General features: G+C 46.5%; 2 protein-coding genes across 2 annotated transcripts; both read left to right on the top strand.

The window, feature by feature from the left end:
- Nucleotides 1-9,209: 9,209 nt before the first annotated feature.
- Nucleotides 9,210-10,172, top strand: LOC120852306 (olfactory receptor 5C1). The gene has a single exon (XM_040225721.1). The coding sequence runs from the start codon at nucleotides 9,210-9,212 to the stop codon at nucleotides 10,170-10,172; it is 963 nt and encodes a 320-aa protein (XP_040081655.1).
- A 6,887-nt stretch (nucleotides 10,173-17,059) lies between these two features.
- Nucleotides 17,060-17,987, top strand: LOC120851966 (olfactory receptor 1K1). The gene is given in 3 exon segments (XM_040225071.1): nucleotides 17,060-17,501; nucleotides 17,504-17,704; nucleotides 17,707-17,987. Coding segments are annotated over 3 exon segments (924 nt in total).
- The last annotated feature ends 7,889 nt before the right edge of the window (nucleotides 17,988-25,876 follow it).

The raw sequence follows: 25,876 nt of genomic DNA on the forward strand, positions 1-25,876 counted from the left end.
TTCCCTGAATAAGCAGGGGAACTTGCTTACAAGGCTTGTCTTAGTAGCCACAAGTAGATATCCACCCACGCTGGCCAGGATCTTAGAAGTTTAAACAGCGGGTTCAGACACGCACACCGTTCAGATGCTCTGAACAACACATTGTTCACTCGTTGTTTAGTTGCTAAGTCATGTCCAACTCTTTGTGACCCCATGGCCTGCAGCACGCCAGGCTTCCCTGTCCTTCACTATCTCCCAGAGTTTGCTCAAATTCATGTCCATTGAGTTGGTGTTACCATCTAACCATCTCATCCTCTGTCACCCCCTTCTCCTCCTGGCCTCAATCTTTCCCAGCATCAGGGTCTTTTCCACTGATTCAGCACTTGACATCAGGGGGCCAAAGTATTGGAGCTTCAGCTTCAATATCAGTTCTTCCAATGGATATTCAGGGTTGATTTACGTTAAGGATTGACTTATTTAATCTCCTTGCAGATGAAAGGACCCACAAGAGTCCTCCAGCACCACAATCAAAAGCATCATTTCTTCAGTGCTCAGTCCTCTCTCATTGCTCTCTTGAAAATGGCACCCACTTGAGCAGAGTGTATATTTCAAGCACAGAGGAGGAGATGAAGTGCTTCCAATCAGTCAGGTCCGATTCACAGGTCAATCAGAAGTCACGCCCTCTCTGACCTCCCCGCAGTGGACCTGAACAGGCCCTCCAGGGACAAACTCCTGCCCAGCCACATCCTCCTCCACAAGCCTGCTTCTTGTTGTAGAAAATCTTTAGACTCCTAGGCTTCCCTCAAGATTCAAAAATAAATTGAATCAGAGAAGTGAGAAAATGCAGAAATAAAACAATCAAGCAAGACAAAATGATAATAATTCAAGCATTCACCAAAGTCAAGGATCTTTAGTTCCTCCTCAAGAGCTATAGATAATATTCTGAGCCATATCCTCTAAGTTGTTTTGCAGACACTGAAACCCCCACCAGGTGTAAAAAGTTAACTGTATGCCACCCACAAGCACAGAGACTCCAGACAGGTTGGAACCAGAAGGTTGATGATGTTGACTGCTCATTACCTCCCCACCAACCAATCAGAAGAATATCCACAAGCTGATCACATACACAGCAACCCTCTGCCTCACCCTGTCTTTAATATTTATTTTTATTTATTATTTATTTGGCTGTGGTGTGTCTCAGTTGTGGTGTGTGGATTCTTTAGTTGTGGCGTGTGGGATTTAGTTTCCTGACCAGTGAATGAACCCAGGCCCCCTGCATTGGGAGCAGAGTCTTAGCCACTGGACCACCAGGGAAGTCCCCTCACCCCATCTTTAAAAGTCTTTCCCTGAAAGCCATCACAGAGTTCAGATTTTATGAGCATTGGGTACCTTGAACACTTTGCAAGGGTCCAGCAAAGGGCTTCACTGCATGGAGGTGGTTCCTATCTGGCTGTTTTGGAGGAGATGTCACCGAAGCAGTATAGGCACATGCAAGAGAAAACACACATTAGGAAAATGATTCCCAAAATAAGGAACAAATTTTTCCACCAAAAGCCCCATGATCTGAACTACTGAGTTATTAAGTCCCCTAACTTGACCTCAGCTCACTAGGGCCACTCACTTGTGTCCTCCCGTGATTTAATAAAATGATACACTAGTAGACTCATCGGGTACAAACACACAACACTCTGGGTAACGTCACAGGTGGTCCCTTGCAAGGCAGTAATAATGTCCAGGCCCTCCTATTTTAGATGATTGCTTTTCTCATTAGATTCAGTGTCCAGAAAAGACAGATTTTGCCAGCTACCATTTAACACTTGTTGGGAGAATTTAGTAAGGGCTTCCACGTGTGTTATAATGACCTCCAGGCCAATGGAGGGGAGAAAGATGGCGGCCAAATAATTGTACCAATGGAAAACAGAATGTGTCCATGTGGCCTTAAGAAGAGGGAGGTTGGCAACTTTTTTTAACCCTCTGCCCAGGTAAAACCCAGGGTGCAGCAGCCCGATGACCCAGGTAGAAGCCACAGCTGAAGATTTGTGCCACACAACAACTGGGTCCCACTGGGGGTCACCCAATAAACACCTGAGTGGTACAGTCAGTGCCAAGCAAGTCACTATCCTTTAATGTGACAGAATGACTACATGGTTCTGATGATACCCACCCCATAGCCCTGATGCAATTTTGTTAGTTCTAACTCCTTTCAAGCTCCAGGGAAAAGGGGACTATGGCTCTTTAGTTCATCAGTAAGACCTTAAACTTAAGCCCAGAACACAGTAAAATGCAATAGATATTAATTATGTGAACTAATGAACACTTTGCCAACATGAATGACAGATTAGCTGTAAGACACACCATAGAACTGAGGTGATTCCAGATTGTTCTCACCCCATTGCCATCAACTCTCCACAGACTGAGCTATTCAGCTCTACCTTCAGGCTCAGCCCCCTTCTCATCCATTAGGGAATGGTTCTCAATCCTATATGAACACTGAAAGTGGTTTTCAATCCTGAGGGTTTTAAAAATCACCAGTGCCTGGGTCGACTCCCAAGAGTTATGATATAATTTCCAGAGAGCTGACTTCATGTCCAGTCCTGGCCTCAGGTTGCTTCCAGTCTGGCACAGCATCAGCCACATTTGATAGCTTATAGTGAACAATGTTGGATTCCTGATCTCCGAAGAAGATTTAGCTTTGGGAGCAGAGACCAGGCTTGATCACTCAAGAGCTCTTGTGTAGCAGAGTTTTATTAAAGTATAAAAAGGGACAGAGAAAGCTTCTGACATAGACAAGAAGGGGGACAAAGAGTGCTCTCCTCGCTAGTCTTAGCAAGGCTTTATATACTTTTATCAGACCCACTCCCACAACATACATCTTAAGATAACAGGATTTGAACTAACAATAGAAAGATCTTACCAGACCCACTCTCATAGTATACAAGTTTTAAGATAACAAGATTAGTCAGCAGTTTCTTGTTAAGGAGAAACAAATCCTTGAGCAAGATACATTGTTATATTAAGACAAAGCAATGTAGAAAAAAATGTTTGTCCTTTTCTCCTCCTTGAGAGACTCGGACCGTTTCTCCTTCTCAAGGGCCCTGGACCCCTTTCTCCTCCTTGGAGACCCTGGACTTTTTATCAACCGTCCTAGGAATTGACTCTGTCACAATTATCTGTTTCCCTGTCTGTTTTGGATTAGTGCTCTTGCATGCGCATTTCAGAGAAGGCGATGGCACCCCACTCCAGTACTCTTGCCTGGAAAATCCCATGGACAGAGGAGCCTGGTAAGCTGCAGTCCATGGGATCATGAAGAGTCGGACATGACTGAGTGGCTTCACTTTCACTTTTCACTTTCCTGCATTGGAGAAGGAAATGGCAACCCACTCCAGTGTTCTTGCCTGGAGAATCCCAGGGACGGGGGAGCCTGGTGGGCTGCCGTCTATGGGGTCACACAGAGTCGGACACGATTGAAGTGACTTAGCAGCATGCGCATCTTAGCTGCATGGAGGGAAAGAATGGTTCCATCACAGAGGCAGGAAGGCTTCCTGCAAAAGGTGATGGGGTATGTGAGCTGATTCTGTAACTAAAAGGACGAGTTTTTCAGGTAGACGAGAAAGAAGGTGGACAATCCAGGCAAGAGGAAAATGTAACATGTCAGGAGCCCCACAAGAAGAATTTGTGTTGGTGTAGGAGACCATAAAGCATCATAAAAATACTGAGCCTCAAAGAACAAAGGGGGAAAACTCCCCTAAACAAGCAGCATGAGTGTATTCCCCACACAGAGCCTGGGGACCCACTCAGTCAGACTTTTCCAACTTCCCCAGGCTCTAAAGAGTGAGTCATCCCTGGGATTCCCCTGCCATCAGCTCTCATGGAGTCTCCAAAGGATGTGGAGAGGGAGTCTCCATGGAGACCAGGACAGCAGAGGGGGAAAGAGGAGTCAGCAGAGGGGGAACAAGGCAATTCCCCCAGGGTCCAAGAAGAGTATAAGTCCCCCTGTTCCTATGTCTGGGGTGGGGCATGTCCCTGCTACCTCCCCTGCCATCATCACCAAAAGGCTGGGCTGAAGTTGCTCCATCAGAATTACTCATCCATCTCCACCTTCCAGGTATGTCCTACCAACCCAATAACCACTCACCAACACAGTGACAGCAGCTGGTGTCTGGACCAAAGCATATCAAATGTTTGTGTACTGAGGAGGAATGATCTAAGAACTGGGGCTTGTTAGAAAATGGGGAAACCCCAGCTTGAAAAATGCCAGGACTCTGGCCTTGCCAAACATAAATGTGTTCATGTGTACAGTGGGGCCTGGAAAGAGAAAATGAGTCAAAAATAAAGTGTTCAGCAGAGAGAAAGGGGCAAGCAGGAGGAGGCAAAAAGAACCCTCCAGAAAGCTAGAATCTTAATATGTCAGAGCCTGGAATGCTGTCCAGTAGGACACAAAGCATGGTGCCCAAATCAGCAGCATCAGCATCACCTGAGTGTTTGTTAGAAATGCAGATTCTCAGGCCCCTCCCCAGCCCTTCTGAGGCAGAACCTGCATTTAACAAGATCCCTACATGATTTGTATGTGCATTCAAGACGGAGAGGCTCTGGTGCTCAGGGTTTCAAATAGACCTGCATATCAGAATCAGCTGAACATTTTTTACACTACAGGTTTCTGAGCTCTGCTCTAGATAAATTAAATCAGAATTTCTGGGCACTGTGGATAGCCATATTTTTTTTTTTTTTCACAAAGCTCCATTGGTAGTTCTAATGACAGAGGTCCACAGAGCAAACTGGGAACCCCTGATCTGGTTCAATCTGCTTAATCTAAAGCTGAGAAAACTAAGGCAAGACAGTGACAACCAGCTTGGTAATCTATTAAGAGACTCAATTAATATTTCTGCCTAGAGACCAAAAAAAAAAAAAAAAAAAGGATGGAGTTAGATCCAAACTCTAACTCACTACCTTAATAGCAGAATATCCTGTCTCCTCCCATCTTTGGAGCTCCATTTTCTTATCCTCAAGGAAAAAAAAATGAATGTCCCTGAATGTCAGGATTACTCCTCATGGGCAGTAGGCAACAGAGAGAAATTAATGGAGAATTCACTCTATGTCTTGTGCACACACACACACTCACACTCCATAGTAACTGCTTAACTGAGGTTTGGGGATCTTTGCATCCCAGAATTTCAAAGCAATTTAAAAGCCCTGAAGTCTCATTGTCCCCATTTTACAGATGAAGAAATGGAGAGGCACTCGAAGCAGCTGTGCTCCTCACTTTGTAAAGGTGAGTAATGTCTGCTTTTCACCTGGACAGACAGTAATTCGGAAGGGGTTTGCCACCAACTGGGTTCTGGATGCAGAACTTCAGCCAGTGAACCAACTTCATTCATGGGGAACATGTAGTTGGGTGGGGCTGGAACCCCACAGTTCTCTATCCCTGGAGGCTGTCTGACCTCTCCCAGTGACCCCACCAAGAAGGAGGGGAAGATCCCTAAAATTCTGTATCCCTAAGGATAAAGGGAAGAACTAGGCATGGTCCCAGATGCTCATCTAGGTGAGGGAGAAGATCATTGAGGTAATTATCAAATAATAGAGTAGGGTTATAATACAGAGAGCTCAGTGAACAGGGCTCCAGATTGAGAGATTGGGTGGTTGGATGTCAGATAAAGCTTCCTGGGGAAAAATTGATGATCCCCGAATGGAGTCTTAACAGATAAGAAGGATCAGCTCTGGTTGTATAGATGAGCCAAAGGAGATAAAAACCTTCTGAGATGTCCCAGGATCCTTTAGCTGGGACCTGATCTCTTGTTGAAGGAACCAGCATTTGATATGCATATAAATTAAAACATATATTATTGCTTTGTTTTTCTTTAATCTGTACAGTTTTCCACAAATTATGATTTTAATCTCAATATGGTTTTAAGATTTCTCTACATTGATATATATAAGTTAAATCTATTCCTTTTTAACTTCCATGAGCCTATTAACATTTAGGTTTGGCTAATGTTAGTCCAATGCAAATAGTCCAGGAGAACATACACCCTTGGGCATGTCTCCTTGTGTACATATGTGAGAGTTTTCAAAACACTAAGAAGTGGAATTACTACTAGCTGTCATGGACTGAATGCTTGTGTCTCTTCAAAACTTATAAGTTGAAGTCCTAATCCCAAATGTAATGGTATTTGGAAGTGGGGTCTTTGTTCAGATCAAGTCCTAAGGGTAGGGTTCTCATGATGGAATTAATGCCCTTATAAGAAGAGATTAGATAACCTGCTATCTCTCTCACTCCACTATATGAGGATAAAACAAGAACACAGTTCAGTTCAGTCGCTTAGTCATGTCCGACTCTGTGACCCCATGGACTGTAGCATGCCAGGCCTTCCTGTCCATCACCAATTTCTGGAGTTTACTCAAACTCATGCCTATTGAGTCGGTGATGCCATCCAACCATCTCTTCCTCTGTCGCCCCCTTCTCCCACCTTCAATATTTCCCAGCATCAGGGTCTTTTCCAATGAGTCAGTTCTTCACATCAGGTGGCCAAAGTATTGGAGTTTCAGCTTCAGCATCAGTCCTTCCAATGAATATTCAGGACTGATTTTCTTTAGGATGGACTGGTTGGGTCTCCTTGCAGTCCAAGGGCCTCTCAAGAGTCTTCTCCAACACCACATGTCAAAAGAACACAGCCATCAGCGATTCTAAAAGTGGGCCTTCACCAGAATCCAACCATGCTGGCACCCTGATCTTGGACTTCTCAGCCTCCAGAATTATTAGAAATAAGTATCTGTTGCTTAAGCTACCCAGTCTATGGTACTTTGTTACAGCAGCCCAAGCAGACTAAGATACTAAAGTATGCATATTTGTGGGTCCTCCAGTTTTCTCAGGTTACATTTACACCAGCACAACCTCACCAACGTATGATATAATCATTTTTGTTTCATTCAAGTGGTGCATCTTCACCAGCGACAGGTAAGTCACAAATATCTAAACTTCTCTTAAAGGAAGAAGAAAGAGCATTTACTCAGTTCCAAGTGCTATATGTTTATTGCCTCTCAGAACCCTCCAACAGAGGTATTACATGTACTTTATGATAAAACAGTCTGAGAGAGGCGAAGTGACTTGCCCAAAGTTGCACACCAGAAAGTGCAGAAGCCAGACTTAAAACCAAGTCTGTATGCTGATAAAATTCATATTCTTTTCACTGTTTTAGACATTCAGCTGGTATTTATTGAACACTTATTACGTACCAGACCCTGGAAGTACAAAAATGAATCACAGAGCCATACTGAGCACATAGTAGGACTTAATAAATGTTCGTTGAATGAATGTTGAATCAAGGCACTCAAAGCCCACAGGAGAGACAGACACACAAAAGGAACATACAGTAGCTTTTTGACTTTCAGATTAATTTCAACTTTCTTCATGTAACATTATTATATCATGTGCTTTTTCCATGTCATTAAAAATTCTATAAAAATAAAACAAAAATACATGCAATAGAATAGTGATGCACTGTGATGGATGTAAGCCCCAGTGCAGCCAGCACAAAGTAGGGAGAAGTATAGTTTCCTCTGAGTCATGTGAGTCAGGAGGGAAGGCTTTACATACGAGATAGTTTTTGTCAAACACAAAAACTGGAAATGGGTTCTTAGCAAAGGGAACACATGAAAAGGCACAGGAGTGTAAACAGTATATTTTCTGGAAACTGCACTACTTCTGGTTGCCTTGAAGTTACTTCCTTTCAGTATCAGGGTTAGGTATCAATAAACTGATCCTTCAGTAAATATTTGCCATATGCCAGGCTTTGTGTGAGATGTTTTACATGCTTTATTCCACTGAATCCTTGCAACATTTTTTCCTCATTACACAAAGAGAAAACTGAGGCTCGGGGTGGTGAAGAGTCCAGCCCTGGAATATATTCAAGTCTTCTATTCTTTCCACTCCCTGTCGTCTCCTCCAGATGCCAGCCACTGCTGCGCTCTCCTGTCCCAGGTTTTACTCCAATAGAAGGATGTCCTCTCAGCAAACCTAGCTAGCCACCCTTTGGATCAGGAAACCGTGCCTGTTTCACTGCCTCTTTTTCTCCTTGGGAAACTGGAGAGGAAAATGCATATGGAGTCACAGAGTTCTCGATCCTTGTCCAGACACTATGATCATATTCATTATGCATGCATTTAATAAATTCAGGCATACTTCATAGATATTGTGGGTTTTGGTCACAGACAAGCACAATAATAGAGCCAAGATACAGCAATAAAGCAAATCACCCCAAAGTTTTGGTTTCCCAGGGCATATAAAAGTTATGTTTACACTATACTGTAGTCTATTAAGTGTGCAATAGCATTATGTCTAACAAAGCAATGTACATACCTTAATTTTAAAACATTTTATTGCTAAAAAATGATACCCATCACCTAAGCCTTCAGTGAATCATAGTAGTAACATTCAAGATCTCTAATCACAGATCATCATAACACCTATAATAATCATGAAAAATCTGAAATATTGTGAGAATTACCCAAATGTGACACAGGGACACAAAGTGAGCAAATGCTGTTGGAAAAACTGTGCCACAAAACTTCAATTTGTTTTTAAGAAAAAACAAAAAACCACCATCTGTGAAGCATGATAAAGTGCAATAAAATGAAGTGTGACTTTATTTACTGAGCAATTATTATGTGCCCAGCAATGTTCTCAGTACTGCAGATTAAAAATTGAGTAAGCCAGGCAAGTGCCCCATTCTCACAGAGGTCAAGTAGTAGCATGTGTGTGATAAGCTGCTTCAAGTCATGTCCATCTCTTTGCGATCCTATGGACTATAGCCAGCCAGGCTCCTCTGTCCATGGGGTTCTCCAGGCAAGAATACTGGAGTGGGTTGCCATGCCCTCCTCCAGGGATCATCGCTACCCAGAGATTGAACCCTCATCACTTAAGTCTCCTGTATTGGCAGACAGGTTCTTTACAGCTGAGCTATCTGGGAAGTGGCAAGGACTTAGCACTAAAGAAGCAATTTTAAAATTACCTCTTTATATAAATTTTTTTAATTTATATATTTTTAATTGAAGGATTCTTTTAAACACAGGTTTTGAGAAGTGCTGTGGCTTGTCCACACACATCACACTTTTATTACACAGTTAGGACTCACCCAAATCTGTTCCCAGTACCAAGTACGTTCTGGCTGGTCATGGTCCTGACCTTTTCTTCACCTCCCTCTTGCTTTGTCTCTGCTCAGACTCTGTCCTGCAAAATGACACCTGAGAACTTCACCTGGGCCTGGAGTGCCCCTGCTGAGTTCATCCTCCTGGGCATCACAGACCGCTGGGACCTGCGCCTGACCCTCTTCCTCATCTTCCTGCCCGTCTACCTGGTGAGCTTGCTGGGAAACGCAGGCATGGTGCTGCTGATCCACGTAGACGCCCAGCTCCACACACCCATGTACTTCTTCCTGGCCAACCTCTCCCTGCTAGATGCCTGCTATTCCTCAGCCATCGGCCCCAAGATGCTAGTGGACCAGCTGTTGCCTCGCGCCAGCATCCCTTACGCAGCCTGTGTCCTCCAAATGTTCCTGTTTGCAGGGCTGGCCGATGCCGAGTGTTGCCTGCTGGCAGCCATGGCCTATGACCGCTACGTGGCCATCGGAAACCCTCTTCTCTACACCACGGCCATGTCCCGGCGTCTGTGCCTGGCCTTGCTGGGAGCCTCCGGCCTGGGCGGGGCAGTGAGCGCCGTGGTCCACACGACCTTCACCTTCCGCCTGAGCTTCTGCGGCTCCCAGGAGGTGAACAGCTTCTTCTGCGATATTCCCCCCCTGCTGGCCATCTCCTGCAACGACACCAGTCTCAATGAACTCCTCCTCTTCGCCGTCTGTGGCTTCATCCAGACAGCCACCGTCTCGGCCATCGCCGTGTCCTACGGGTTCATCGCCGGCGCTGTGATCCGCATGCGCTCGGCCGCGAGCCGGTGGCGAGCAGCCTCGACCTGTGGCTCCCACCTCACGGCTGTGGCCATGCTGTACGGGACACTCATCTTCATGTACCTGCGTCCCAGCTCCAGCTACGCCCTGGACACCGACAAGATGGCCTCCGTGTTCTACACCCTTGTCATCCCAGCTCTCAACCCACTCATCTACAGCCTCCGCAACAAAGAGGTCAAGGAGGCGCTCAGAAGGACTTGGAGCCGATGCTGCGGTCCACGGTGGAGGCACCAGTGAAAGGGCTGCAGGCTGGCGTTAGGACTGACTCTGGAGGGATGAGGTGGGCTCTTCCCGGCCCCTGGCACGGGCTGGGTGTCCCTTGTCCTTGTTTGAGGTGGAAGAAAGGGGAAAAACTGAGGTTTACAGACAGGAGACAGGAACCTGGGGTACTCTAGACCCAACCAGAACCAAGATCAAGTGAATTTGCTGTTGAGTTTGCCTTAGGTTCCTCCATGTTCAAAGCACGTTACCAGGTGCAGTAACTAGGTTTATTTGCCACTTGAATTTCCAAGGGGCTGATACCCAGAAACACCAGATAAGGGCTGTGCTGGCTGCAAGTGTTCTAGATCCTTGCTTTTCTAAGGTCCTTTGTGACCAATGAGTCACACTGCTCACTTTGAGCCCAAGAGAGCAACTTCAGAACCCACTTATGCCAAAGACTGGGATAGAATCTGGGTAGGCAAATATCTTTCCCTATGAAGCCACATATTCCATCTCTCAGAGAACACACATGATCTCATTGCTAAAATCCCACAGTTGTGTGAAAATTTGACCAAGATTAGGTTACTTCAGGGCTGTGACAGAGATTAGGAAAGGGTCAGAATTATGGTTGTAGTTAGAATAGGGTTCACGTTATGGCTAGAGTTAGGGTAAAGCCAGAGTTAGGTTCAGAATTTAAAGAAGCAATTGGACAAATTTAGGACTTAGTTAAAATTATGTAAATTGTTCAATTTGGATTGATTTTAATGAACAGTAGATTTGGGGAAAATATAGGAGTCAGGGTTCAAATAAATTTGAGCTCTTCTTAGAAATATTAGAACTAACATATACACACTACTGTATATAAAACAGAACACCAACAAGGAGCACAGGAACTATACTTACTATTTTGTAAGAGGGACTTCCCTGCTTCCACTGCATGGGGCACGGATTTGATCCCTGATTTGGGAAACTAAAGATCCCACATGCTGTGTGGCGTAGCAAAAAAATAAGTTAAATAAAATAAAGAAGTTTAAAAATATTTTTCTTATAACCTATAAAGGGAAAGAATCTGCAAAAGTATTCTTGTCTGGAGAATTCCATGGACAGAGAAGCCTGGCGGTCTATAGTCCGTGGGGTAGCAAAGAGTCAGACATGACTGAGCAACTAACAATTAATTAATGACTGAATCACTTTGCTGTACACCTGAAACTACCATAACATTGTAAATAAACTATACTTCAGTTTTTAAAAATAAAATATTAAAACTCTTTTATTGCTAGTGTTAGAGGGAAAGACTACTTAAGATTAGAATTCACGTTTTATTCTCACTGGTAGATTAAATTTAGGTTAGAGCTTAGTTCGTGTTATAGCTCTGTTAAATTTAAATTAAGCTAGCATGTGAATAATGTTCATGACAAGTTTAAGTCACAATCTAGTTATTATTACAGTTAGCCTAGGTTCAGAACTAGATGAGAATTAGGCATAAGAAGAAGAGTATTTTGAGTATCAAACTGACATGTTTGGGGTGACTTCAATTTGAGATATATTTAGGGTTATGGAAATGGATAATGTTCCTTAAAACATAAGAGTAGGAGCTAACTATGGGTGGATTTAAGTTTCATTGAGAGTTATGAGCTTGCTTAAATATGCACATGGTCAGGTATGGTAGACTGCTTTGTGTTAAGACTATAACATCTAGAGACAGAGTCGGGGTTAGGAGAGGGAATGCCATTACCTCTTGGGCAAAGGCAACCACAGTGCTCCAAGCCTTAGGTCATTCTGGGCCCTTCAGATCCAGCACTCTTGAGATTTTTATCTACCCAGAGTTTATACTTTTGACAGATTTTCTTTATCTAATTAAGTTACACATGAGCAAGGCCCAAGGCACTGCATTCTGCTGGGAAGCCCCTCTATGCAGGAGCAGGACAGGAATGGACCCCAGAAGTTATAGTAGGTGCTTCCAAGGAGAGATGGAGCCTGGCCAGAGTAGATGTCAGCTACTGTCTGTTCCCCTTTCCAGTCCTCCCTGATTATGGTTGAGATGAGGCCAGGGGTGGCTCAAGCAATGCTTCATTGTTGCCCCCATATAGCCGCCCCATAGAGTGTGTTCCTTGGGCTTCAGCCGGGGGCTGGTCTCACCACTCCAACTTCCTTTCAAGGAGAAATCAGCTGCTGGAACTTAGACTTCAGGAAGGCTGGAGGTTCATCCCAGCTCCCTGGGGAGGTGATATCCCCTGATACCAGAACCAGGTCTCTCCTTAGTATCTATAGTCTTCTTGGAGGCCCCAGACTGATGGAGAGAGAGAGATGTGAACTGTACTGTCTCCTCAAACCATAGAGAATGTTATAGGTTTCTTGACAGGGTCACAAAATTGTCCCAATTTTCCCAGAACTGTCCTAGTTTTTAAAACTTTAAATCCCATATCCAAATAATCTCTTCTGTCCTGGACAAACCAGGATGGCTGGTCACCCTACTTCCTGATGACCCCATCTGTTGAGAGCAGAGGGCACAATAGCCTAAACTTAGCACAATTTGACAAAGGCTTAAATGAATTAAAGCCCCTTCTCCCACCACAAGGTTTTATAATCCTTTCCCAGTTCTTGCCTCCTATCACCATGACAACTCACATGCCATGACAATGGTTGGGGACATTGTCAGAAGAGTTGGCACCTGTGGGAATGAGAATAGAAGGTTTGCCCCCAGCTCAGTGACTTATACTCAGAGACATCCTCTGTGGTCTTTTCTTCTTTGTGGGCCTCTCATGACATACAGTTCCCACCACAATTAAGGGAAGGTTTCCAGAGGCATACAGCCCTTCCTTCATCTTGGCCGTACAGGGTGTCCATGGGTCCTTCCACATTTTTAGCATCCTTGGAACAGCCAGATACGATAATCACATCAATCCTATACATCCACTGGAGGAAACATGAAATTTCAGACTGCTATGCTGGGCCAACTTGGTAGATAAGAAGATAATGGGTTTCCCTGATGATCCAGTGGCTAAGAATCCGCCTTGCAATGCATGGGACACCAGTTTGATCCCTGATCCGGGACGATCCCACATGCCACAAAGCAACTAAGCCCACGTGCCACAACCACCGAGCCTGAGCTCTGGAGCCTGAGAGTCGCAATTGTTGAGCCCTAGAGTGTGTGCTCCCCTACTAGAGAAGACACTGCGATGAGACGTCCATGCACCACCACTAGAGAAAGCCTGCACACAGCAATGAAGACCCAGCACAACCAAATTAATTAATTAGATAATTAAAAAAGAGAAAATAAACAAGAGGGAATGGAAGGCATGGGAAGACAATAACAGAGCCCAACCTGGAGGATAAAGGTTGAAATACAGTCAGATCCTCATTCCTAAAGTGAGACGCCCAGGAAAGTTCCCCAATTCTAATCAAATATTGATATTTCCTTTTAAATTTTCTTCAACACCATCTACTAAGACAAGCAATTAGGACAAAAGCAAGTTTGGGGTGGGGAAGACTGATTAGGGCACCTACTGCACAAAACCAGTTGGGCCCTGCAGCATGGGTGGGAATTAAGGGAAAGGGACATTCAATGGGGGAAAACAGGCGCACACAGGGCACAGAGGTAATGCAAGCTGGAGACTTGCACAGGAGACTCTGGGAGGCCGGATTAACTGACTAGAGACGGGTGTGTTGGAAAAGAGGTGGAGAGAAGTCTGAAGATGGAAGATCTGGGGATGGGAGGGATGCTCCACGGGCTGGATATCAGGCAAGGGAATTTGGACTTTATTCAATAGGCAGTAGGGAACCATGGAAGTTGCTGTGTTCAAAAGGTACAACCCTTCATGGTTGTTCCAGTGCTGAGTCATGCAAAGCCATTCCCATCTGGAAGGCTACAAACACACACAGGAATACATGCCCCCTCCAACGCAGAGCCAGTTCCCTATCAGAAAACTTTATGCACCAAGAAACACTCTCAAGTGTCACTGCCCTTCACAGACACACGTACAGTGGATGTGCAGACACACACTCAAGCTCATGGACACGTTTCATTTGACAGAGACCTGGTCACTCTGTCCACACACAGGCATACAATCCTACACACAAACACACACACACGTCACAGTCACTCAGGTGTACAACTGCCACAGTCCCCAGAGGCCCAATGCTCCCACACTCCTACACTTCCTACAAGAAGCCCCGGCAACAGCTGAGGGCACAAGACATTTAGCTCCAGAAGCTGCTGCTGCAAACCCCAGGCTTGGGGCTGTGGACCCCGCAGGACAAGGACTGGGGAGCAGCAGCTTCACCATGCACAGGACTCCTGGGGCCCCCCGAGTTAGAGGTGGCACCAACCACCCTTTCCCAGTCAAACTGGCCCCAGAGAGGAAGGAAAACAAGCCCCAGAGCCGAGCTGCCTCTTGCCCCAGGGATGGGGGCCAGGGGAAGGGTGTTTTCTCTGGGAGAAGCTAAGGTACTCCCAAGGCCCCAAACCTCGTAAATGTGGCCAATAACTCCCTCCCCAGACCCTTCGGCATCGGGCTACACCTGGTCCCCACAGCTGCTCCTCCTGCGATGTGGAGAAGCCAGAGGGTGCAACTGGGGCAAGGGGCCAGGCTGGAGAGCATGCGCCTCTGTCCTCTTGAGCTTGGCTGGGGGCATGAGCTGTTCGTGTGACTGTGAGAGCAGGTGCTGTTGGTGTGAGACTGAGACTGTGCGTTACCCTTGCTGCCCCACCGTGTCATCGCTGGGGGAGGGGAAGCGGTGTGTAGGTGGATATGCCCCTCTAGGGGGGGCACATCTCTGCTGTGCCCAGCAGGAGACGTGAGTGGGAAGCTGCGAAGCCCTGGGCCTCTGGGGCTGGAAGCAGAAGATGTGACTGTGTGATGGGGGGCTGACAGGAGGCGTGGACAGACAGTGGTGGAGAACTGATGCAGACCACTCGGTCAGTGAAAGCATAAATGGGCATCGTGGGTCCCGAGCTGTGTGTGGTACCAGGAGCCTCCATGAACAGGAGGCTGTGAATGAGTGTCACCCTCTGGCCTCAGTGCTATTTTGTGATTGAACCAAACCCTCGGTTTATGTTTAGCATGATCTGTATCTACGGATCTCGTGTTACACTCGTCTCTTACTTAGATGTCTGGGTCCACATTTCTGTACGTGGTCTGTCATGCCTGTGTGTTTGCAGAGCATAACTAGAGGCTGAACATGCCTGCATGCCTGCACCAGGGTGTTTTTAATTATAGATGAATGTTTCTGCCAACAGCTCAGTGTATTTGGATGTTTATTGAGATCCATTTAAACTCAGGTTAGAGGGCTTCCCAGGTGGTGCTAGTGGTAAAGAACTCACCTGCAAATGCAGGAGTCATAAGAGGCATGGATTCCATCCCTGGGTCAGGAAGATCCCCTGGAGGAGGGCATAGCAACCCACTCCAGTATTCTTGCCTGGAGAATCCCATAGACAGAGGAGCCTGCTGGACTACAGTCCATGGGGTCGCAAAGAGTTGGAAACAACTGAAGCGACTTAGCACACACGTGTGCATAGCTCAGCCTACCTTCACAGAATACCTGGGAAGAATAGACTGGGTAGCTTAAACTTGGGTCAGTTCCCAAGTTTAAGTAGTTCCAGTTCTGAAAAAGCCATTTCATAAGCAGGCTTCCCCTCTCGATCCTTACCATTCACCCTGATCCTCTTACCTTCCTGGAAGGTGGGACATAATTGAGGCGGGGGGAACATTCTCCAGGGATCCAAAGCCAAAAGATTCTTCTTATTCAGTGGAGGAGAAAAAGGAAGACAATAGGGTAGGAAGGGTCTTTATTTTCTTTTAATGGATAAGGATGCAGAGCTGGTCTCAACATAGCCTTCAGGAAACCTGTCCTAAAACCCCTCTCCTTTTAAGACCCTTCTTGGAAAATCATCCAAGATTTCTGCAGTGAGATTAAGTCAGGAAAAAAATGGAAGCATTGAAATGTCTCTGTCCTTAAGAGTCAAGTCTCTGCATCTGACAGGTGGATGCACCTGTCCGCACGAGTTTCCCATAAAGGGCTGTGCATTTTCTTGATGCTGTATGTGTTTGATTTCATGGGAAGAGTTTTCCAGGAATACTGGGAATCATTTAGATTCTTTGGTTCTTTTTTTGGCAAGTCTCGTATATTCTTTATTCTTTTCTCACTCTTTATTAAAAGTGTAGAGACTCAGGTTCAATCCCTGGGTGGGGAAGATCCCGTGGAGAAGGGAATGGCAACCCACTCCAATATTCTTGCCTGGAGAATCCCATGGACAGAGAAGCCTGGCGGGCTACAGTCCACAAGGTCGCAAAGAGTCGGACACGACTGAAACGACTTAGCAGCAGCAGCAGCAACGTCATCAGATCCTTACATCCCTGCCCTTGGGCGGATGGGTTCTTGTTTTGATCCTTAGAGCTCTAAAACATCATGTTTGCATTCAGGTGCTATCGATTTATATTCATTTCAATACATATGTGCCCTTCATGTTTGGAATTTTATTTCTTAGATAAGTTCCTCACTTCCATCTTGGTTTTCTTGTTCACTCTGACTTTCCCCAAAATAAATAGCCATTGGTCAAATCTCTCCCTGATTTTGATCCTCTCTCATCTTTCCTTTTGTGTTTCTTCCTTCTTTGGTCCACATCCTGGGCAATATTTTTGTTCTGTTTTTGCTGCAAATCGGAACGTATTCAAGTCGGAAGCAGCTTTCAAGTTCACCTGATTCAGCTCCCTTACTCTACAGATGGGGAACCTAAGACCTGGAGAGGAGGAAAGTTGCTCACAGTCACAGCTGTGTGTATCCACAGGGCTCTCATGACTTCCCTTGTGGCTAGAAAGCCTTTAGCAACTCAGTGGCCTTTCACCCTTTTCCTTTGACACTTAAGAGATGACTCAGCAATGGAATGAAACCCCTGGGGTTCCAGGTGAAGAAGCAGCCTAGCCATGGATGCTGCCAATGAGTCTTCAGAAGGAAGCCCATTCATCCTACTGGGACTAACAACAAATCCCAGCCAGCAGCGACCTCTTTTCGTGCTCTTCTTGGTCCTCTATGTGGCGGGCATCCTGGGTAATGGACTCATCGTGGCTGCCAGCCAAGCCAGTCCAGCCCTTCACACTCCCAGGTACTTCCTGCTGGCCCACCTGTCCTTTGCTGACCTCTGCTTTACCTCCGTCATGGTACCTAAGATGCTGGCCCACAACCGCTCCATCTCCCTGGCTGGCTGTCTGACCCAGATGTACTTCTTCTTCGCCCTGGGTGTAACTGACAGCTGCCTCCTGGCTGCCATGGCCTATGACCGCTACGTGGCCATCTGGCACCCCCTCCACTATGCCACGCGGATGTCCCGGGCCGTGTGCACAGCCCTCGTGGGGACAGCGTGGCTCATGTCCACGCCCACTCCCTCCTCCATATCCTGCTTGTGGCCCGCCTGTCCTTCTGTGCCTCCCACCAAGTGCCGCACTTCTTCCGCGACCACCAGCCTCTCTTAAGGCTCTCGTGCTCTGACACCCGGCACATCCAGCTGCTCATCTTCACCGAGGGTGCCGCAGTGGTGGTCACTCCCTTCCTGCTCATCCTCGCCTCCTACGGACCATTGCAGCTGCAGTGCTCCGGCTGCCGTCCGCCGCGGGGAGGCTCCGGGCTGTGTCCACCTGTGGCTCCCACCTGGCCGTGGTGGGTCTCTTCTATGGGACAGTCATCGCAGTCTACTTCTGGCCCACGTCCCGGTATGAGGCCGAGCAGGGCCGTGTGGCCACCGTCATGGTCACGCCCATGCTGAACCCGGTCATCTATAGCCTCCGGAACCGTGATGTGCAGGGGGCACTCAGAGCCCTTTTCACTCGGCGAAGGATCTCAGGGGGTGACTCCTGAGGCCTGGACCCCACCAAGGGCAGACTGCATTGCCCATGGCGACACTCGTGACTGCCATCATCAGCTCTGTGCTTTTTCCAAAACCATAATAACGGTGATCCCTTTCTGAGTGCTACCATAGTGCAGGTCCTTGCCTGACCTGACATTATGCCACAACAACCAGTGAAGCAGACTTTTATGACCCAGTTTCACAGGTGAAGAAACTGGGGCTCAGAGTAGGAGATTTGACTTTCCCAAGTTTACACCATTTTTAGGTGTCAAAACCTAGGCCCTTTCAGCAATACCATGCCCTCTTCTAACAGTCACTTCCAGGCATTTAGAGGGTGCATTCTACCGTTTTTTGTTGTATTTGGGCTTAAAGCTATATGGAAGGCTGTGCTACCCAGATCTTGTTTGGGGGTAGCAGAGGGATTGGGACTTTGTTTTCCATCACATCACCATGTTTTCTCAAAAAACTGACTTCTTCTCATCTGTCTGGGACAGAGGCTAAAATTCACAGACCCATGTGTCAAGGGCTGACCTCACCCAGTGAACCCAGTTTGGCACAGAGGAAGTACTCTGAGCATCTGAAGATGAATAAATGAGTGTATTTTTTATGTTTATGAGCACTTACAAGCTGTCCATTTTTCTTACCCTTTGTTCTTGTACTTGTTTGCTATGATCCTGCCTGTTCAGCTCCCCCTGGCATTCTGTAGTAGAAGGCAGTAGGCATGCAGTGAAAATAGATAAATTAACTTAAGCAAGACAGAGAAGGGACAGGGTAGGCATTGATGCAGATGGAAGAGGTATTTTTTAAAAGTTTTTATCATATGTCAGCACTACACACATCTTTTTTATAATTCTAGGGGGAGTTTATTTTCTTCCCTTGCTTTGGCTGTGCTGGGTCTTCGTTGCTGCATGCCGGCTCTCTCTAGTTGTGGTGAGCAGGGGCTCTTGTTCACTGCAGTGGCTTCTCTTGTTTAGGAGCACAGGCTCTAGAGCACGGGCTTAGTAGCTGTGTCACACAGGCTTAGTTGATCATTGACATGTGGGATCTTTCTGGACCAGGGGTCGAACCGGTGTCCCCTGCATTGGCAGGAGGATTCTTAACCAGGGAAGTCCAAGCATGGATATTGTTATTGCCACTTTACAGATGAGGAAATGGAGGCTCAAAGACAGTGAGTTAGTCCATAGCACAGTCAGAGCAAGCACTTCTGCTGCTCAAGCCCTTCAGGTGCATTTTAACTGGGTCCCAGAGAACCCAGATCCCGAGTTCAGTGGCCTCAATGAAAGAACTTGCAGGCTACAGAAGTCCTAGGGCTGGATTATCCACGGGCCCTTCCAGTTCCCACTAATGAGTCAGCCACCACCTGATCCTGGAACTGCTATCCTGTGCCATTTTATATCTAAAAGAAAACTTAAAGGTCTTTGGACCACTGGCTTTAGAAAACCAAACCACAAATCACAACTCTTTTTTTTTTTTTCAATGAAATCTTACCCAGAAACATATTGTCTAAAATGAAGGGGAGAAGCAGAAGTAAGGGTCAGAGGGACCTTCTAGGGAGCCCATCTTCTCAGCCTCCCCAATGCATCTTCCTCACGACCCTGAGGGGCCCCTGATCCATTCCAAACCCTTACTTTGATAAGCTGGGAAACTGAGGTCTAGAGTGATTAAGGGACCTGCCCGGGTCACACAGAGTCAGTGGTGACCTTCAGGCTTCCTGCTTGGCCCCCCAGCGCCCCGTCACTTGGCCCTGCAGCGACACGAGACCACCCTCATGTCCACCTGACCCACCGTCCTCCCACCCCCACCCCGAGGCCCAGGTGGATGCCATATCCTTGCTCCTCTATCAATATCCCCACAAGCTGCTTCCCCCTCACTCGTCTCTGAAGTTTCAGAAAAATACTGGTGGTGATGCTCATCACCCAGTCCACACCTGTACCATCAGCCCCACCCTATGACATAAGGAATGCCATCTGCTGGCCACCAGGGACCTCACTGAGTTCTGCCAGTGTCTCGAGAACCTCGCACAGAGATATACACGTGCTCTGCTGTCATCTCGTCTGGCCTCTCGTCTCTTTCCTTCAGCATAAGGGGAGAGGGGCCCTATGGGGCTCAAGGGGTCATCAATGCTTTTTCTGGGCCACCAGCCTTGACCTGGTCATCCTGCTCAGCCCCTCAAAGAGGCCCCACCCTGGACGAGTGGTCCCCACCGCCCACATTGTAGCACAGCCCAGCTTCTGACCTTGGTCTCTGACCAAGGCACGCCATCTCTGCCCCAGCATGATCAGTTCCTTCTCCAGGATGACCATAACCAGTGTAAAAAGTGCTTTCAGGTCTAATGAGAGCCCAGGGAGAACCCCCCACTAAGCGTGTAGGAAAACTGAGGCTCGGAGAAGAGAGGAGGCTTCTCCTGGTTGGCTCCACCAGCCTATTTTAGTCCCCGTTCTCCTCGCTCCGTCTCAGGCTCTTTCAACCACACCACAAACCACCACTCAATTCAAGTTAATAAATAGTTATTGACCATCCTCTGTGTCAGGTGCTGGGCTGGATGATGCCTGATCTACTTCCAGACCCCCAGTAAGACAGGCAAGAGAGGGGATGGGGGGCACATAAGTAGCCTCAGTCAATAGGCCTACGGGTCCCTGGGCCCCATTCCCATCCCACCCCCCACCTAGATCAGGTTTCTTGTTTTACTTCAGGAAGCCCTAAAAGATGATATTGACTGGGAGGTGAGTATGAAACCTTCCCCCATCCCCAACCAAGAAAAGCCACTGAGTTCAAAAATCCCCCGAAGAATTCTCCCAGCATCTTTTTCACATGAACTACAAAGAGCAGTTTTTAACACCATAAGCAAACAAGCCTATGCAAATTGATTCACTTCCAAGCAGTTCCCTTGGAAGAGATGGTACCCAGGGAGGCTGCTTCAGCTTCATGGGTTTGCAGTCACCCCTCAGAAGGACTTTGAACTGCTTCTCTTTACCCACCATATTCCCTGACTCTGTCCTGAAATGACTTCTGACCATTTCAGAATCAATCTAGCTCATCCTCCTAGCATGGGTTTTCCCCGATGGCTCAGATGGTAAAGAATTTGCATGCAATGCAGGAGACCCAGATTTGATTTCTGAGTCAGAAAGATTGCCTGGAGAAGGGAATGTCTACCCACTCCAGTATTCTTACCTGGAGAATTCCATGGATAGAGATACAGTCCTTGACGACTGAGCGACTTTCACCCTCCTAGCATCGATATTACTAACCCCTCATTTTATGCCAATACTAGGTAGTGCTAGGAACCACATCGTCCAGAAACAACAAACAATTGCATTTCAAGAAAAGAACTGAGTCTGCCTCTCTGCCAGTGCAGGCTTTCTGCATCATAATGTAAGGCCACCTTCATTTCAAAGGTAAAACAACTGGAGAGATCTTAGTTGTGAAAGAGGCTCTGATCATAAATGGCAAATTGATTACTTCTTCTAAGGGACCAAAACAATTTCTATAAGCCAAGTCTTCTTTCATGCAAGGGCAGACACAGAGACAATGCAACTATTAGACTTGAAAAATAAAAACATGATGGCTCTTTCTAAATGTGAAAATGACTGCTTTAGAATACGAGGAATGGATCGGTATTTCAAGAAGCCAGGGATGTTTCCCTCGCGCGTCCTTTTCACGTCCCTGATGCATCTGCCCCGTTCTCTCTTTTCAGGTGCTTGTGTTTCTACTTCCTTCTTTGCTTTGCTTTCTATGCTCTCTGCTTTCTCGGTTATGATCACATACTGGGCAGTAGGACAACAGACAGTACTTGCCTTCACATACTTAATACCAGGAACACAGATTATGATCAAAGCCAGGAGAGATGTACCAGGCACTATGGAAGCATCAAAGAGAGAGCAATGAATGGAGATAAGGGTGATGTGAGGAGTCTGATGAATCACAGTCGTGATTAACGGCCCCAGTTCACCCATCCCTGAATCCTTGGCCGCGTAACTTTGCCCTTCATCTGGGATTTGGCGTTCTGCCATCCAACTTGCTTTGGCCAACAAGATATTAGGAGGCATGACATAGACCTGAAAAGAAGCTCAGATATTAGGTTTTTTCTCTTGTGTTTTTCCTCTTTGCCATGAGAAGGACATGCCCAGCTAGCCCACTGGCCCCCAGCAGAGAATGAAAGACACACAGAGCAGAGCTTTTCCAGTCCTCAAGGCGATCCAGGAAGACCAGTGCAGATCAGAGCCTCCAGCTGACCTGCAGACACAAGAACAAAAACCCAGGCTGTCTCATGCCCACAAGAGTGAAAATATTTTTAAAATTAATTTTTATTGCAGTATAGTTGCTTTACAACGTTGTGTTAGTTTTGTCTGTACAGCAAAGTGAATCAGCTCTATGTGTATATATATATATCTCCTCTCTTTTTTGGATTCCTTTCTCATTTAGGTCATCACAGAGCACTGAGTAGAGTTCCCTGTGCTATACAGTAGGTTTTCATTCAGTTCAGTTCAGTTCAGTTCAGTCGCTCAGTCATGTCCGACTCTTTTTGACCCCGTGAATCGCAGCACGCCAGGCCTCCCTGTCCATCACCAACTCCCGGAGTTCACTCAGACCCATGTCCATCAAGTCAGTGATGCCATCCAGCCATCTCATCCTCTGTCGTCCCCTTCTCCTCCTGCCCCCAATCCCTCCCAGCATCAGAGTCTTTTCCAATGAGTCAACTCTTCCCATGAGGTGGCCAAAGTACTGGAGTTTCAGCTTTAGCATCATTCCTTCCAAAGAAATCCCAGGGCTGATCTCCTTTAGAATGGACTGGTTGGATCTTCTTGCAGTCCAAGGCACTCTCAAGAGTCTTCTCCAACACCACAGTTCAAAAGCATCATTCTTCGGCACTCAGCTTTATTCACAGTCCAATTCTCACATCCATACATGACCACAGGAAAAACCATAGCCTTGACTAGATAGACCTTAGTCGGCAAAGTAATGTCTCTGCTTTTCAATATACTATCTAGGTTGGTCATAATTTTTCTTCCAAGGAGTAAGCGTCTTTTAATTTCACGGCTGCAATCACCATCTGCAGTGATTTTGGAGCCCAGAAAAATAAAGTCTATTTTATACATAGTATCAATGGTGTATATACATCGATCCCAATCTCCAATTCATTCCACCACTTCCCCTTTCCCCCTTAGTATCCATACATTTGTTCTCTATGTCTGTGTCTCTGTTTCTCTTTTTTAATTATTATTTAAATTTTATTTTTTTTTTTGGCTGTGCTGGATCTTTATTGCTCTGCAGGCTTTTCTCTAGTTGCAGCGAGCAGGAGCTACTCTCTAGTTGTAGTGAGTGCTTCTTACTGCAGTGGCTTCCCTTATTGCTGTGCATGGGCTCAAGAGTACTCAGGCTTTAATAGTTGTGGTTCCCAGGCTCTAGAGTGCAAGCTCAATGGATGGGTACACAGCTTAGTTGCTCCATGGTATGTTGAATCTTCCCAGACCAGGGATTGAACCTGTGTCTCCAGAACTGGCAGGCAGATTCTTTACCACTGAGTCACCAGGGAAGCCCTGTGTCTCTATCTCTGCTTTGCAAATAAGATCATCTGTACCGTTTTTCTGGACTTCCCTGGTGGCTCAGACGGTAAAGCATCTGTCTAGAATGCGGGAGACCCGAGTTCAGTCCCTGGGTTGGAAAGATCCCCTGGAGAAGGAAATGGCAATCCACTCCAGTACTATTGCCTGGAAAATCCCATGGACAGAGGAGCCTGGTAGGCTACAGAACATGGGGTCGCAAAGAGTTGGACACGACTGAGCAACTTCACTTCATACCATTTTTCTAGATCACCCATGCATTTGTTAATATATGATATTTGTTTTCTTTTTCTGACTTACTTCACTCTGTATGATGGTCTCTAGGTCCATCCACGTCTCCACAAATGACCCAATTTCATTCCTTTTTATGGCTGAGTAATATTCCATTGTGTGTGTGTACCACATCTTCTTTATCCATTGTTCTGTGGATGGACATTTAGGTTGCTTCCAGGAATGAAAACATGAAGCCACCGAGTTTTGGGGGTGATGTGCTACACAGTAACAGCAAGTTGATGAGGCTCCCGTAACTGTTTTCTGATACTTGTCTTTGTCTCCAGCGGAGCACATCCTGGCCCCTTCAATGTCCTGAGGACTGAGCTTCCAGTGAACGCTTGCTTTCTCTCTTTGCTTTGGGGGATTTACATTCTTGTTCTGAGCACGTTTCTGCCCCCCACCATCTCTGCCAATCTAACCAGGATTCTTTGAGAGAATGAGTTATGTCTTCGGGGGAGGAGCTCCTGGAAGTAAAAGCCATGGCCCCCACTTCTAGATCTCACAACCAGATCCATTTTCTCTTTGTAGAGAGTCAGGGTCATCTCTTGGTTGCCTTTTTCAGGGACTCCGTAATCAAGCTCAGATTCAGTCTACACTGAAACATTTTCGGCTCTCCCTTATGGGAAGGGAAATTGAAATTGGCAAAGGTTGGAAGGATAAAATGAGCAAAACTGATCAAGTCAGCCAATTTGGCAAATAGCTGGACCCGACACATATACAGACACCACCCCTTCCTCTCTCCAGGGACCACAGGACAACAGACAGCTGGTGAAATCATGACCATCACCACACATATCACGAAATCAAGTAACCACAGACCTCGGAAACCACAACGACAAGCTAGGAGGTTGAGTAAACACAGGCCAGATTTGGTGCTGGTGGGTTTGCACTCATCCTCATTTTATGAGGATCACTTGATCCTCATAAAAACTTTGTGCAGCACACATTATGATGCCTATTTAACCGACGAGGAAATTGCAGCTCAGGGGAGTAACTTACCCAAGGCTCCAAGCTAGAAAGTGGTGGAATCAGTATTTGAGCACAGATCTGTCTCTAGGCTGAAATGAGGACTAGTAAAACCCCTCAGCTGCTTCTTATCCAAATCTACTGACCATGCATCAGAATCACATGGCCTGCTTATTAAAATGCATATACTACTCTCCACCCTCAAACTTTCTGAAGCAGCAGGGCCTGAATTGTGAATAACCACCCTATGTGATTTTGAGGCAGATGGTCTTTGGGGCATATCGATAAGATCACTGACCTAAATCATATAAAACTTGAGATTGCCAGGACTTCCCCTAGAGGTCCAGTGGTTAAGAATCCGCCTTCCAATGCAGCAGACAAGGGTTCGATCCTTGGTCAGGGGTCTAAGATCCCACCTTCCGCAGGGCAGCTAAGCCTTCGCGCCACAACTTCAGAGCCCACACTCTGGAGCCCATACGTCGCAACTAGAGAGATGTCCTCATGCCACAACAAAGAGCCAGTGCAGCCAAAAATAAATTTAAATTAAAAAAAATTAAAAGTCTGAGCTGGCTGGGAAATGTTCAGAGGTGACTCGAAGACTGAAGGAAATATACAACTCTGGAAATAATGGACAATTATGAGGAACACTGGACAGAGGAGGTTTCTGTGATTCTGTTGGAGGACATGGATGGAACAAAAAGTGCCCACGAAACTGAGAAGGCATCTTGAGACCAAAAAACGAGGCAGGCAGTTCCAAATAATCAACAAATGAGTTTATTGTCGGGTAACTTACTCACTGGTGTGATTAGCAGAAAAGGATCCAGAAGCATTCCAAGCTGAACCCTGCACCATAGAGGGGGCATTGGGACAATTTTATAGTTAACTTAGAGCATGGGAGCCCTGGAGGAGGGCATGGCAGCCTGCTCCAGTATTCTTGCCTAGAGAATCCCCATGGGCAGAGGAGCCTAATCCATGGGGTTGCAAAGAGTCAGACATGACTGAGTGACTAAGCACATAGGTCATGGGAGCAGGTACTGGGAAACAGGACATGCATTTCTAGGATTTATGAATGAGTAACCAGCTTCATAGGTCCTGGGAAC

Source organism: Oryx dammah, unplaced genomic scaffold (assembly GCF_014754425.2).
Source record: "Oryx dammah isolate SB20612 unplaced genomic scaffold, SCBI_Odam_1.1 HiC_scaffold_25, whole genome shotgun sequence".
Lineage (NCBI taxonomy): Eukaryota > Metazoa > Chordata > Mammalia > Artiodactyla > Bovidae > Oryx > Oryx dammah.